This window comes from Zootoca vivipara, chromosome 2 (genome assembly GCF_965207765.1).
Source record: "Zootoca vivipara chromosome 2, rZooViv2.hap1.1, whole genome shotgun sequence".
Taxonomy (NCBI): Eukaryota; Metazoa; Chordata; class Lepidosauria; order Squamata; family Lacertidae; genus Zootoca; species Zootoca vivipara.
The window spans coordinates 19,870,354-19,886,341 of record NC_142584.1 but is presented as its reverse complement, the minus strand read 5'-3'; the positions used below and the strand labels follow the sequence as shown (position 1 = coordinate 19,886,341).

The 15,988-nt window shown below is 39.8% G+C and overlaps 1 protein-coding gene across 1 annotated transcript in view; it reads left to right on the top strand.

Moving 5' to 3' along the window:
• SMURF2 (SMAD specific E3 ubiquitin protein ligase 2) overlaps nt 1-15,988 on the top strand; it is a 69,002-nt gene that overhangs the window by 27,636 nt on the left and 25,378 nt on the right. Inside the window, exons 2-5 of the mRNA XM_035103986.3 lie at nt 6,683-6,721; nt 7,742-7,850; nt 12,762-12,895; nt 13,107-13,172. Of these exons, the coding sequence (XP_034959877.1) occupies nt 6,683-6,721; nt 7,742-7,850; nt 12,762-12,895; nt 13,107-13,172 (348 nt within the window). The remainder of the gene's footprint in view (nt 1-6,682; nt 6,722-7,741; nt 7,851-12,761; nt 12,896-13,106; nt 13,173-15,988) is intronic.

The window sequence follows — 15,988 nt, the reverse complement described above, 5'->3', positions numbered from 1 at the left end:
AGTTTCCTATTTTTTTCTCTCTTTTCTCTCCAGCGCACCCCCACCCCCTGCCCAAGTAGCTTCATTCCAATCAGCAGTGTAATTGGAATGCAACCACAGTCTGGAGGAGGAAAGGAAATTTTTGGCAAGAGGCAGCAGAGCAGTTGGGAGATTTATTCAGATTAAAGCATAGTCTATTCATTATCAGCGCAGCACACATTAACAGCAGTGTAGCATTGTGTTTCTACAGCTGGGACCTATTTTTAATTATTATATTCCTTGCATAATGCATGCAAAACAGCTGGGAACCAATCAGCAAAAGCCATGGTAATGACTTTCAGTGAAAGATTATTTTGGATAGCCTAGGGATTTCCTACCCACCCCCCTCAAGCTTGTGGTGCAGAACTTAACCTTTTTTGTCTTGTTCTCTTTCTTACCAATTTTAAAATGCATCCTTTGAGAAGCAAGAATAAGGTTGTATTATTGAATCTTTTGTTTTATTTTGGTGGAGCTAATGATTGACTTCACAAAGATTCAGTTGTTTTCCTGCAGTGATGACATCAGAAAACCAGAGGATTAGAAAACAAATTTATCTTTGGACCAAGTTATTTTTTCTGCTGTAATGTTGCTGTTTGCCAGTATGAAATTTGTTACTTTTGGACATTAGTAATAACAATAATGTAACAGTTCATAGATCAGCCTTATGTTTCAACAGTGGATAAGACATAATGACTGTCTTTGATTTAAAAAATGATGCAAAATTATAAAAATGAGACTATAAACATTTGTTTTTTGATGTTAATTGATATTAAGCATGTTAATTGTATGGAGTGTTGACACTAAAGACATTTTAATTTAAGTTCTTCTAAGTTATTTATATGGGCCTTTAAAAATTCCAAGTGCTCGGTTGCCCAGGTTTCTAAAACCATGGTGCTGGTTCCTGCATATGTAAACATTTTCTCAGTTTGTTCATTTTATTTCAGGTGGTATTTTTATGCATTGTTTTAGCTTGGAAACTTTAGTAAGCGCTGCATAAGAAAATCTACAAGAAAAAGTATAATTTTAATAATGTTAGTTCCATTCCATTTTTAATGAAAAGAAGCTGTCACTCAAACTATCCCCAGAAAAATGCTTCTCATTCAATTAAATGTTCACCAAAATATTTTTGCTTGGGTTATTTCTACTTCTGTAGACTTTTAATTTTGAGAAATATTCAGTGTCATGTAAGCTGTTTGCCTGAGGCAAGTTGCAGTTACCCTGGATGGAAAACCGCAAACTCATGTAGGCAGTCATCATCTGAGCTTCGCCTTGAGGCTTAACTGTGTGTTTGTTTGTTTTTAACTTTGACCAAACCACACCTATAAGCTATGCTGTTGTTTTTTTTAAATAAACTCTTGTTAAATTTAACTGTGTTGTAGTGTTAGGGGTGAGTCTGGTCCTTGTGTTGTTCTAAGGGGGAAAGCATCGTGTGTCACCTCAGAAAGCAGATGAGTGCATGCATTTGCTTGTGGCATGTGGATTGGGCAAGTACGATATAGGAAGGAGGGTTTGGAGTAGGGTGACTGTCTCCTGAACAATTATTTGCAAGGATTGAATTAAATATTAAACTGTAGGATAGACTCTACAGTGTACCTAACAAAATCCAAATTCTCAGTGCATAGGAATGGGAACGCAATTATTTAAATCCAGATGCATGGGGTCCTTAAAATTGCAACCCCTCCCCCCTTTTTCCTTCTTTAATGGCATTGTAGCTTTTCAGGAATACTTTCTGCCTCCAGCACTATAATATTTGTTCAGATTGATTGTTCAGCATTTTGTTTATAGTCAGTAAGAACAGCAGTTTTTTAAAAAAGGCTCACTTACTCATTTTTTGTACTCATTTGGAATGTACAATTCAAATCTTTGACAGCTCTAGCGTTTATGAATTTCCTTTTGGAAAGTTTGATTATTGGATTCCTGGTTTGGAGGTAAGGGCACTCATTTTTTAAAGGCAAATTATTTATTTAAAAATTTAATTTTTTTTAAGGACCTTAAAAAATACTGGGTACCTCCCCATTAATCTGGAGACACTGTAAATTGCCATAGCTGGAGACAGAATGTTGGGTAATGTGGACATGTGTTCTTTAAAAGTCATGTTGGGTGGAGTTTTGTTTTAGTTCTTGAGCATGAACCAGAAACAGAATGCCATATTTAGGATTCCAAAGGAATTTTCCTTGGGTCAGATTAAGGAGAATGCGATTGCCTTCAGTTTGTAGTGTATGCCCTTGTTTGAATATGTATGTCATCTGCAGTTCTGCTGGTATATTTCTGTGAAACACCTACTCTCCTTGTGACATACCGTACTTAAGGTTAGGATTGTATAGACCCGGCTTGCAGTAGAGGTTTAGACTTGATGACCTTGTACTCCTTACATGTTGTCACTTTATAATATGAACCAATATCCAAAGAAAGTTCTATTAAAATATAGGGATTGGATTCAGAGACTCCCTGAGTGGAGTTCCGCTCACAGGATGTTCTTGTTTATCCCCTATCACCCCCTGTGCCCTATAGTACAATGTGGTTCTGAAAAAGTAAAGTGTCAATGGTTGCCAAATGTTGTTAACCTGTGCTATGTCTTTGGGTTTTCCTGAGAGGCCCAGGTAATGAAAGCCAGTTGTTTCTTCCCTCCCACAACTGTGGACAAAATGTGTGAAATTGCAATGTATACTTGTCAGGATCGTAGTAAAGGTTTGGAACTAATATGCATATTTGGAATTAATCAGCAATATCTGTTCAGACTAGCAAGAATGAAAATATTTATATGAGTGTGGGCGAGATGCTCTAAAACAGGCATCCCCAAACTGCGGCCATCCAGATGGTTTGGCCTACAACTCCCATGATCCCTAGCTAACAGGACCAGTGGTAGGGGAAGATGGGAATTGTAGTCCAAAACATCTGGAGGGCTGAAGTTTGGGGATGCCTGCTCTAAAAATACTGTTCCCTCCTTTAAATGACTAGGAGAGGCTCCTAACACTACCAGATAATTTCTCTTCGCTGTAAGATGCAAATGAAATTGTCGTTCATTGTCCACAACTCAAGGGGTATAACAGTGTGTGTGTGTGTGTGTGTGTGTGTGTGTGTGTGTGTGTGTGTGTGTGTGTGTGTTCAGAATGCTATGTTCCATCCACACAGTTGGTGGGACAGCCCATTGGACAGTGTTGTTCTCTCCCCTTTCTTAACTCTTCATTGTTGACACACAACCCTCTCTCAACACTTTGAAGTGGGTGCTTGTTACCACCATTTTAGCATTGTGGGTGTATGTTTGTTTTTATGAGTTTCAAATTGGTCCACATGCACTGTTCTTAATTTTGTGTGTGTATTCCCCCACAGTGCAATTGCACAGCTCTGAGAAGTGGATGTTTTTACAAACCGTTTGTGGCAGAGGGCAAGAGGATTACAGTCTTACTTTCCAATAAACATTATTGCATTCAGGCTTCAGGCCCTGAGTTTTTCTAGTAAGTTTCACCACCCAACTAGGAAACTTGCCCACTTGTTTTTCACAACACAGTTGGTTAATATTGTTATTCCACTCTTACTATTGTCTAAAAAAGAAAGGACAGGGAAGCAAGCAGTGCTGTGGGAGTTGAGGACATCCCATACCAAGAGAAGAAGCAATCAATTAAACCTTTTGAGAGCTGAAATCCATAAGCAAAACATTGCAAAGGAGCCAAAAAGCAAAGCTCTTTAGGGAAAGGACTTTCAGTAAAAGAAACGAAAGGGTTCAACAACTGGTTGATGGCAAGAAACCTGGTGGCAAGAAACCTGATGGCAATAAATTAAGAAAGGGCCTCTCCAACACGTCATCCAATTTTCCCAGGGACTACTTCTCTCACCATACCTCAGTTGTACATTTTTCTGTTTGCACCTGGGGAGAGATTGCTATGTTGCTCTTTCCCTCCATAATGGATTTTTCTGTGGTAAGAAAAAAGATGCAGCACTGGGAAAATACAAGCTTTGTACAAATGGATCATAATAACTTGCTCCCCTTGGTGTAATTAAAAGAAACAAACCATAGCAATTGGACAATAAGCATATTGTCTGGAAGCACTCTATGAAAACAATGTCTGCAACCATAACTGAGGTCGAAGCCCTGGTCATTTTAATGGAATGATGCAAGTGTGTGGAGAAATGGGGCATGTGTTTGAGGAAGAATAAGAAAGAAGACAAAAAAATACAGCGCTGATGTGTTACATATTACAGTGGACGCTCGGGTTGCGAATGTGATCCGTGCAGGAGGCACATTCGCAACCCGCAGCGCTGTGTCTGCGCATGCGCGGGTTGCGATAACAGCACTTCTGCGCATGAGCAAAGCGTGATTTAGTGTTTCTGCACATGCGCGAGCGCCGAAAGCCAGAGGTAACCCATTCCGGTACTTCCAGGTTTGGCGTGGTATGCATCCCGAAAACGCGCAACCTGAAGCGTCTGTAACCCGAGGTATGACTGTAGTTCTATATCTTCTTTCTTTCTTTGATGATCACTTGTAGCCAAGTGATCATCAAAGAAAGATTGTCTTCCATGATCACAGTCTTAACGGTGTGTCCACAGGTGGCTGTGGAGGCCAATTCTGGATCCACGCATCCTTTCACAATGGGGTCTTAAGTTTCTGGGCGGAAGTTGATCATGGTGAGGGTTTTCCAAATGTGCCTTCCTCTTAGCTTGTTTCTGCCTTTCATCCTGAGTTTGAGTGTCTTCAGAGTCCATGACACCTTTGGTAAAGGCTGTTCTCCAATTGGAGCGCTCCCAGGCCAGTGTTTCCCAGTTGTCGTTGTTTATACTACATTTTTTTAATATTTGCCTTGAAGAGAGTCTTTAAACTTCATTTGTTGACCACCAGCATTATGCTTTCCATTCAGTTGCTTTGGAAGACAATAATCAGGCATCCAAACAACATGACCAGTCCTGTGAAGTTGATGTTGAAGAATCTTTGCTTCGACACTGGTGATCTTTGCTTCTTCCCATACACTGGCATTAGTTCACCTGTCTTCCCAAGTGATATGTAAATTTTTTGAGAGACACCGTTGATGGAATCTTTTGAAGAGTTAGAGATGGCGTTTATAATTGGTCTGTTTCACAAGCGTACAGTAAGGTTGGTAGTACAATAGTTTCGTAAACAAGCATTTTGGTTTCCCTGTGAATGTCCTGGTCTTCAAACACTCTGCACTTCAATTGGGAGAAAGCTGTACTTGCAAAGCTCAGTACTTGCAAAGCTCAGGCAGTGCTGGATCTTGGCATCCTTGTGGAAAGATAGCTGCCCAGGTAGAAGAAGTGATCAACATTTTCCAGCATTACACCATTAAATTGGATTTGTGGCACTGCAGAGAGGTTGTTTTCCGTTTGTTGGTGCAGCACTTTGATTTTTTTGGATGTTGAGTGATAGACCAAACTTTTTGTAAAGGTAAAGGTAAAGGGACCCCCTGACCATTAGGTCCAGTTGTGACCGACTCTGGGGTTGCGGCGCTCATCTCGTGTTATTGTAAACTGCGTTATTGTAAACCGCGTTATTGTAGCGGTTTATCTACTGGTACTTGCACTTTGATGTGCTTTCGAACTGCTAGGTTGGCAGGAGTAGGAACCAAGCAACGGGCGCTCACCCTGTTGTGGGGATTCAAACTGCCGACCTTCTGATTGGCAAGCCCTAGGCTCTGTGGTTTAACCCACAGCGCCACCCGCTGCAAATATATTTAGGACAGATAGTGACATTTAGTGCTAATTTGTTAGCTTCCACTGATGAAAATTGAACCACAGCTACAATATATACAAGATATGTGCAATACATATTAATAGATTCTATGTAGGTAAACTATTTGTATTCCATCTGGTGTGCTCTTGTGTTTTTATTCTCAAATGAAAACTGGAGATTTAAAAAAGATTTTTTTAAAAAAAACACAGTTTGTTTAAATCAGGAGATTCAGAACTGGCCCAGCCTCTGCAGGCCATATTTACATGTGGGTGGGACCAACCACCCGTCAATCACCTGACATCATAGGATACCATAGGATCTGATAAAAAGTCTGATAAAATCCTATGAACATTTCTAATAAATCATATACAAATGTGGGCCTGGTTTGCATGTCACATTAAACCATAGGGTTTTTTATTTTAAAAAAACCTATGGTTTAATGTGAGTGTTCAGAAATGAACCACAAGCCTAGGTTTGAATGTCCCAACAAGCCAGACTTCGGCTTCTTTTTGGTGGCCTGGCAGTGGTAGGAACAGGGAAGCGATAGAGTGAGAACTCTTTGCATTCACATTTAAGTCATAGGTTATTGTTGTTGTTTAGTCGTTTAGTCGTGTCCGACTCTTCGTGACCCCATGGACCAGAGCACGCCAGGCACTCCTATCTTCCACTGCCTCCCGCAGTTTGGTCAAACTCATGTTCGTAGCTTCGAGAACACTGTCCAACCATCTTGTCCTCTGTTGTTCCCTTCTCCTTCTGCCCTCAATCTTTCCCAGCATCAGGGTCTTTTCCAGGGAGTCTTCTCTTCTCATGATGTGGCCAAAGTATTGGAGCCTCAGCTTCAGAATCTGTCATAGGTTATAAATAGGTTATAAATGTAGTTTAACGTGATGTTTAGCAATACATTTGATTGTGTTGCTGCTCTTCTGTAAATGCTTTGTAGATAAATTCAAACGTATTTCATAATGTGTTTTGTTTTTCTTACAGTTCTGTGTGCAAAAAACTTGGTGAAAAAAGATTTTTTCCGTAAGTAAATGTTTATGTATTTGTATCCGAATTCTGTTACACAAGGTTTGAATGTCTCTTTGCCTTGGCTACCATGTGGTAATCAGTCAGCTAAATCAGAGAGCACTAATGTGATTTTAAATGAATTGTCACAATTTTTGTGGGATTCTAAAGTTCAAGGCAATGATCCAAAGCACTATGCATGTTTATTGCACACACAATGCACAGAGTTGGGTTTTTGCCGGTAGTATTGCCTTTTTAGAACCTGTTATCACAAGACACGAAAAGAACTCAGAAAGAAGGGTGGAAATTGTTATGAGAGAAGCTGAACAGGGCAGCAGACTAGTGTGAAAAAATGTTTTCATTCAAGCTTCCCTTTAGTAAATTTGGTGTGAGATCATGTGAAAAGCCTTGGTTTTAGCTGTATTCTCTTGTGTACTATGTAATATTTATAAATTCGCAAATTGTTATATACATTACTTAATCTGTGGTTACATAATCAGGTGTATTGATTTTGGAACTATTGAAAAAGTCTCCCCATTCTTTGAAGTATTTGATTAGTGAGAACATTTGTAAAGAACTACTTTCCTTCTAGTATTTGGGATCTCAGCCTACTGTGTCTTGAGGCACCTATGCCACGAGTCCAAGCAAGCAAACTCTGAATGGCATGTGAGTTGTAATGAATAAGTAAATAGAAAGGCAGGCTATGAACCGCCTTGTGGGTTTTATTGTAGAAAAAGCACCAGATAGTCTCTCTCTTTCCTTTTTTTAAATGTTACATTTGGCAACAATGCTGAAAGGTTTGATGCCTTCAAGAAGAGAGATGACTGAGTACAGAAACAAGTTGAAAGGCCTCTTAGTTTCTTAAAATTCCTAGGATAACATAAGAATACTAGTACAGTACTGTTTAGTGAAAAAAAGATAACTTGGAAGAATCAAAATATGTTATAAAAAGCCAATATTTGGCAACCATTCATGATTAAGATGACCTAATTTAATTATACTCCCACCCTATTATGTATTTTTCCTCCCTTCTGACAGGGCTTCCTGATCCATTTGCTAAAGTGGTGGTTGACGGATCTGGCCAGTGCCATTCTACAGATACTGTGAAGAATACCCTTGATCCAAAGTGGAATCAGCATTATGACTTGTAGGTGTTGATAGGAGTGATCACAATATAGCTAGAATTTGAGCTGGGCATTGATTGATAGAATAGAAATGTATAGCATTAGGTAACCCCTGATAATTTCTCTGAGAGTTGGTAAATGTTTATTAGCTTTTAAAAGTACAGTAACTAGCTAGTTCTTTTATGGTGCTTTTCATCTGTAGCTATCAAAATGCTTAATGGACATGGTGAGTATCTTTATTCTTCTGACAATTGATGAACACAGGCATGGGATGAACAGCTGTGCTACCATACTGACACATGAACGTGCACACACCTCTTTCTGGTCTCGGTTTATTTGTGTAATATGTTACTGGCATAAAATTGGTTAGGCTTTTATTGTAACATTTTCTTTCATACATACATAAAATATTCTGCATCTACTTGCATTATAGCCCAAGAAGACTCAAGATCATAGAAACACAGGATTGCAGAGTTGGAAGGGACCACAAAGGTCCCAACCCCCTACAATACAGGAATCTTTTTGCCCAGTGTGGGGCTCGAACCCACAACCTTGAGATTAAGAGTCTCATGCTTTACCAACTGAGCTGAACAGAAGGAAAATTGGTGAGGGAAATGCTAGACTGTATTATACACCACACAGGGGAATGCGAGGTCCAGGAGCAGTGAACAGGCTGAGGCCGGTAGTGAGTTAAACATGGTCACAACTTTATCGGTTACAACATATCAGAACTTTTCATGCATAAGGCAAAACTCCTCCTGTCGAACAGCCTACCCACTGGCAGATGTTTCTTCCGCAGCCTGCCTGCAAGGGAAAGAGCCGCTGGGCACATAGAGTCTCGACCCACTGCAATGCAGGCTGCTCTGGTTGGCCCCATCCACAACATGGGTGTGTGGCAACCAGCCTCAGCCCTCTGAGTGAAGCTGTTGGCATCTGCAGCTTGGCACAAATCTATATCCCAGAAGTGGACTGTATAAGTCTCTCTCCAGTCTACTTCTCAGGCCTCAAAGCCTCTGATTAGCCCCAACTGGGGTCAGGGGTCTGTCTGATTGTCCCCTTATTTGCCTTGGTAGCTGAGTCTGTAGTAGAGCATAATACTCTTAATCTTAGGGTCATGAGTTCAAGCCCCATGTTGGGCAAAAGATTCCTGCATTGCAGGGCATTGGACGAGGTGACCCTTTTGTTCCCTTTGAACTCTACATTTCTATGATTCTATGTTTCTCCATTTTCTCTGCAGACAGCATAAATGAGGCTAGCTGTGGCAATGGCGTTGTCCAGGAAGTTCTGCTGTTTATACTTAAATAGTTGCAGCAGAGGGGCAAATGTTGCAGTTCTGTGTTAGCCTGGGTTTGTGATTCCCTAGAGTCGCGAGGCTTTAGTACAAGGTGACCCAACTTTTCAAACCAAGTGGGCCACAAGAGTACTTTGACACTGAACACACGGGCTGCACACTGCCTTGTCATCCAGTGGGAGGTAGTGTAGTCAATATTTGTCACACACCACTCTCTTGCTGCCTTCCCAAAGTGGGCTTTTGGAAGGAGGCCTAAGGGCTTGGGGGGGGGGGGCGCGACAGATGTTACTGAGGGCCGCATGCAGCCCTTGGGCTACGTGTTGGACCACCCTGGTTTAGTAAGTGCTTGGGTCCCCAGCTCAAATTATTGCAGCAGTCTGCTTGTTGACAGCATATTGCTGCGTCAGGACAAAAGTCCTGGGAGTAAGTCCGTTTGGATCTAATGGACTTACTTCTGAACAACTATGCATAGGACTTTGCTGATGATCTTTTGTTTTAAGTAACCTTACAGTAATTAAGGGTGTTGATGGAGAAAGGATACAAAAAAAAAACCACAACCCCCCCATGTCATTTAAACATATTTATTTCAACATAACTTGGCCTGATGAGCTTCAGCTGTTTCAGACTACAACTCCCATCAGCTGTGTGCCAGATAGAGTTGATGGGAGTTGTAGTATAAAAATCAAATCTTTTGGGCAGCAGGTTGCAGAAGGCTCACATAACTCTTGCAAGTTCCCAACTCTTTGTGGAGAACACATATTCAGTATTTCTTTTCATTCACAGAAGACTAAAAAAATAACATATTACTGTACAGATAATATGTAGTTTTCTGCCAAACATTGGCGATTAATCCAGAAGTCTGTGATTATCTGCTGTACTATCAATTTCATACAGTAGATTCTGAAAGTATAATAATGTTTACCCTAACTACACACTGTTGCATGGGAATGCTGGTCTCTGACTTATGACACATTCATTGTTATAGGAAATAATTTGCTTGGCAGTCAGTGAACATTTCCCCCCTTATGGATACTGAAACTGTGGCTGTGTACACAGTACACAGTAGTTTGCCCCCAGAGTTATAATTCACAGCGCCCTCAACAAGCTACAGTTCCCAGGATTCTTTAGAGAAAGTAATGTGCTTTAAATGTGTGGTGTGTACACAGCTTAAGTGTGAAATGGATTTGTTGTGATGTAAAACAATGTTTAAATTGTGTTACATGTACTTGGTTTTCTATAAACTCTTTTAAATTATATTTTGGCATTTCAAGAGGCATGAAATTAATGTAATTTCTAACTAAGGTTTTGATGAGAGGAAACTGAAATAAAAAGATGATAGAATTAGTTCAGACTAGATTGTGGAAAAATTTAGGACCTCTTCCAGAATCATGTCCTCTTTTATGTCATCAACTTGAATGTCAACAAAATGTTGCTCATTTTTGTTAAGCACTCCTCTAATGCAATCTTCCTGTTTCCCATTTTTACTGTATGTTTTATAGCTTTTCCAGTACTTAAAGAATGGCATGCCTTTGTCTGTAGAATTTTCAAAAAGCAAGCATGGCATTGGTTAGATCAATTTGATGTAAATGGAGACGTCAAGGCAATAAAAAGCTTTTGTCAGAGAGGATTAAAAATCAGTTTCTGTTGGTTTCTTGCTCTCTACTATAGACAGAAATGTTGTTTCTATCCTGACAAGCAAAGTGGGCTTTTCCAACACAGATTTTTCATACTTCGCGGCTGCCTACATTTGGTTTCCCCCTCCCAAGCAGAGTTCTGTCACAGACATAGTTGGGTGTAGGACACGGTTGGTTAAGCAGTTTGTTGAAAATCGGATCCAGTGAAACAAATTTATTTGTTTATTGTCTGGATTTGTTTATTATCTGGATTTGAAACTAGTTTCTGGGACACTAGCATTCATAACTTTGTCTTTGCTCGCACACATGCTTCCATTATTCAAATTTTTGCCAAAGATTAGAAGACCAAAGAATGACTTGCAGCATTAGATGGATGAGAGAGTCAAGTGAATGATGAGTCTTAGCTGCTATTTGATACAATTTCTGGCTTTTCATTTTTTGTCGTTGTTTAGTTTCAGTTTGATTCAAAATAAAGATAAAGTAATGTCCTTCCAATCTACAGGTAGTGAAACTCACTATACTTTTATCAGCCTTCAAGTGCACAGTAGGCTAGACGAAAAGCTTTTTTTCCAAAAAGCTCAATGCAACCATAAAGGAAATGTTTTTCTTCCTCTGGAAAAACATTATTTACTTGGCAAGACGACTTTGCATTGATTCCTATGCTAAACACAGGGACTGTGTGTCCTCTAGCAATTCCTCAGTTTCTTTGAACTAGCTAGATCCAATAGGCATAGCAGCCTCTATCCTGAACAAACAAGACTTGCGCAGAATATTGTAATAGCTGAAAAAGTAAATATATTTATAAAGTTACGTATGAAATACATTTACCATATGCCTTCATGTTATGAATTTTTTTAAGAGCACTGGAAAAGGCTTTACAGTGAGCACAGTTTTTATTTAGTGCCCTGTAACTTGTTATGGTTTTAAAGCAGGCGGACAGAATATGAAACAAGATCAGCTTCACTTTTCCTATTGCTTATCTGGCACTCTTGACTTCTGAATAGAATTATATTGGAATAGTCATAGTGGATGAAATCAAAATATGACCTGTCAGAAAACTACATCAATCTCTGTTTATGTGGCTGACAACTAATAATTTCTTGACTCCCTCTTTGGGGAGGAATGGTGGGAAATAAAAATAAATAAATAAATAAAATAAATAAAATAAACAAACAAATAAATAAAATTAAATAACTAAATAATGCAAAGCTGTGCATTGCCTTTAATCTAAATATAACTAGAGTTCAATTTCACCCCCTGCTCAGTAGCACTGTTCCCTCCTGTGATTGTTTGCTGAGTTCTTTTATGCAAGCTGCCAACAGAAATCTTGGGCCTTTTTTTTGCATGTAGGCCTTCAGATAATGTGGAGCAGGGTGGGGGCAGCAGTGGGGTGGGAGGAAGTGTTCCCTGAACTTGAAAAAAAATTACCCTTGCAAGTCTTGGAAGGTACAACAGGGTTTTGGTCTGCCAGTCCTGACAGCTTCATTTATGGTTAGATAACTAAAGATATATTACAGCTCTGCGGGTGGGGGAAGTAGATAATTTAAATGGGTGAATGTAGGAGGATATGCTTTTAGTAAGTGGAATACTTGGATGTTTGTACTAACAGGGAATGTGTAATGGAAGAAGACTGCTAAACATCTCTCAGGGAGAACCATAATTCTTAAATTTTATATCCCCCCCAGGATTAAACACCCAATGATATACCAGCCATTTGCACTTAGACATACTGTCATTGTCTAGCCAAAGGACGACTGTGTTTGATTTACGCAAGACATTTTGAAAAGCTCTTTTGAAATTCCTTCGTGTAAAATCTATTTTACAAATAAATTACTTGGGGAGCTTTTGCCAATCTGTAGCATGCAGTTCCTGTGAATCTGACCTCTTCTGCCAGGGGAAACCATGTTTACACTTCTTAGCTGCAAAAACACACTGAAGTAAAAAAAATAAAGTGTATTCCAAGAGTGCAGTTAACAATTTGTGTTGCTCCAATTCTTGTCCTTTTTCAGATACATTGGGAAGTCAGATTCGATAACGATCAGTGTATGGAACCACAAGAAAATTCATAAAAAACAGGGAGCCGGTTTCCTGGGCTGCGTAAGACTTCTTTCCAACGCCATAAACCGCCTTAAAGACACTGGTTGTGAGTAGACCCTGCTTTGGAATGAGCTTTTTATAATTTAATTTTTTTAGTTAAATAAAAGCAATATTTTATGAAAACAAGCATGCTTTCCCCTCATTTAATAAAGTACAGACATGTTTAGGCAAAGAATGATGCACGAAACTTTATAGTATATGCGCGTATTAAATGATTGTCGTACATTGTAAGCTGTGCTGGGTTGTTTTTTTCATAGATCAGAGGTTGGATCTGTGCAAACTTGGGCCAAATGACAATGATACCGTTAGGGGACAGATTGTAGGTAAGTGCAGATTTGATTTTGCTAATTTGAATATGTGGTTTTAGCATGTAGTTAAAATATCAAAGATTTTAGCATCTGAATTTGAAAAAGTGTGCACGCAGAGGCCAGTCCCCCCCCTATTACTGACATGTGTTTGGGCTCCTGTGTGGAGAACCTGGAATCTGAGAGGCATGGGGTTTGATGAATCCCTACTCAGTTTTGGCAGAAAATCCCACTTATATTGTGTGATGCAGCTGCCATAGCTACCAAACATGGGCAAAAGTTCGGCAAGGCTGTCATGGTACAGACTTGGCTGTAGTTATTATTTTATTATTTACTGCATTTATATCGTATCTTTTTCCTTAAAGAGCTCAAAATAGCGTATGTGGTTCTCCTCCTCCTCAATTAATCCCCACAACAACCTGGTGAGGTGGGTTAGGCTGAGTGGCAGTGACTGAACCAAGATCACTCGTTGAGCTTCATGGCCAAGTGGGGAATTTGAACCCCGGGCTCCTAGGACCTAGTCCAACGCACTGACCACTATGCCACACTGTGTTTTACTAGGTTGTTCCTGCCTCTCTTCCTCCTCCTGCATATGGGACACGTGAGGCAGGGCAGCCTTTTGGAGAGCTGTACAGTGCAAAGGTTTACAGTGTCCAAAAGAGGGTCCTGGAAAAAACATTGGAACATGCTGGGAATCACAAGTGGGTAGAGTGCTGTTGGACTCCGGTCTGCTTTGGGGCTTCTCACAGGCATCTAATTGGCCCCTGTGAAAAGAGGATGCTGGACTAGATGGGCCATGGCTCTGATCAAGCCGGCTCTAATTATGTTCTTAGAAATGGAGCAAACTAAACCAGGTTGTATCCAGTATTCACAGAAGATTCTTTGATCCAGTGAAGTATTCCATGAACAAAAGCAGAAGCACGGTATTTCTTCAGTTTCTCCCACAAACCCCTGTTTACCTCCCAAACTATTCTCAAGGGTTATCCAAGTCTCTGTAGCAGATTGTGGGGGGCAGGGAAGGGGGAGTGCAGAAGGAAACAGGAATAATAGCCTCCCCCTGTTCTATTCATGAAAATGTCTGCTGGCTTAAATTACCTTCGGTGAATGGAAAGATGGCATTGGATGCAATCTTCTAAATCTGTGTATCATCTTCCTTGCATTTATGTTTGTGAACACTATCTTGATTTTCTTCACTCCATTGCGAGCCTTCCCTAACGTGTTATTATTACCACCTTTATTTGATTGGGGAAATGTCTAGCACCCATAGATTTTGCAATGATGATGTATCAGGCAAGGATTAAGGTTCTTTTTGGAGATTTAAAGTTCAACTAACTTTGAATGCTTTTGAAGCTTCATTAATTTTCAGTGGGAGAGAGACAAGCAGAGTACTATTTCCCCATTGAAATAAGTAGGCCTTAACATTGCTCAACTTGAGCTGGATCAAATCCATTATACAGTGAGGGAAAAAAGTATTTGATCCACTGCTAAAGTTCTCCCCATGTAGCAAATGTTGCTCTGGTGCTTTCAAGTTATGGTGCCCTGAAAGAGGAAGCTATTTGACAACATCATTGTGAGAAATCACACATTCTATATTGCAGATTATGTTTTTATACCATTACTGCACCTATGATAAAAAAGAACAACAGTGTATTTTACCTAAAGGTCTTTGGATGGAATGAATTTCCGTTCATAGGAAGAGACTTCACAAAATGGAGCCTTTGGATCCAACCCAGTATATCTTACCTTTTGATTTAATTTTAAGAGCTCACTTACTTAAGTGGTTGAGGTGAAATGATCTGACTTAAATGATGCAACAAAGCAAAGCACTAGATTATTAATTGATGTCTCCATTATCTCATTTAACATTTGCATACTCAAGTCTGCCTGGGGAATGCTGACTCCAGCAAGTGGATCTGCAGGGTTTTTGTTTGCAAATGGTGCCTCCCATTCAGAAAGTTGGCGTGTCTTTTGGTTGCAAGGGGGCCTAGCTTCTCTTATTATCTTTTGCTGGATAGGTGCTCATTTTGGTCTAGACACAAGCATTCACTTCCAATCCAAACAGGATTAGGAAAAGCACATTAATCTTAATGCCACAGAAACCACAAATAATGTCGTGTGTTCAGTTTCATTCTTGACTAACCTGTTTATAAAATAAACCTAGCTACTTAGGCTTTCACAGGCAGCCTTTATTTTACTGTTTACAGCACTTCAGGCACAAAATTGCCAGGCTGATGTTCTATTGCGAAAAATCTTCAGGCATAAGAAATACTACCAAATGGACAAAGCTTGTCATTTTTTAAAAGGGATGTTCATATGTGTTTTTTCTGGAGCTGTGAGCTGCCTATTTGGACTCTTCTTACTTCTACAGTGTTCTCTGTCCAGCACTTCTTATAGGTGTATATATTTAATGTCTAAAAGTAATACAGTGCTTTGTTTCCATAATCCTGATGAAGAATCTAAATACGGTTGCATCTTGTAAAATACAAGTGCCAGTCCATATTAAAGGGCAAAGTAATTCTAAATTCAGTGAGAATTCCATATTTTAAGGATTCTTGAAGCTATGTTTACTATTGGTGCTGTGGTCTTTACAGAAACATACTCTTCTCCCTATAGGGTTCTTGTCAGTGGAGGGTAGACCCCAAATATTAAGGAGTGATGAGTTGGTTGAGATCCTACTTCATTTTTAAGTACAAGCCAACCAGCCAAACCTCTCTGTGGAGGGAATTCCTCAAACAGGGCACCACCACTGAAGGCTTTTTCTCTGGTTGCCACCCACCTTACCTTAGATGGCAGAGGTACCTCCAGAGATGACCTCAGCTTATGGGAATATTAGT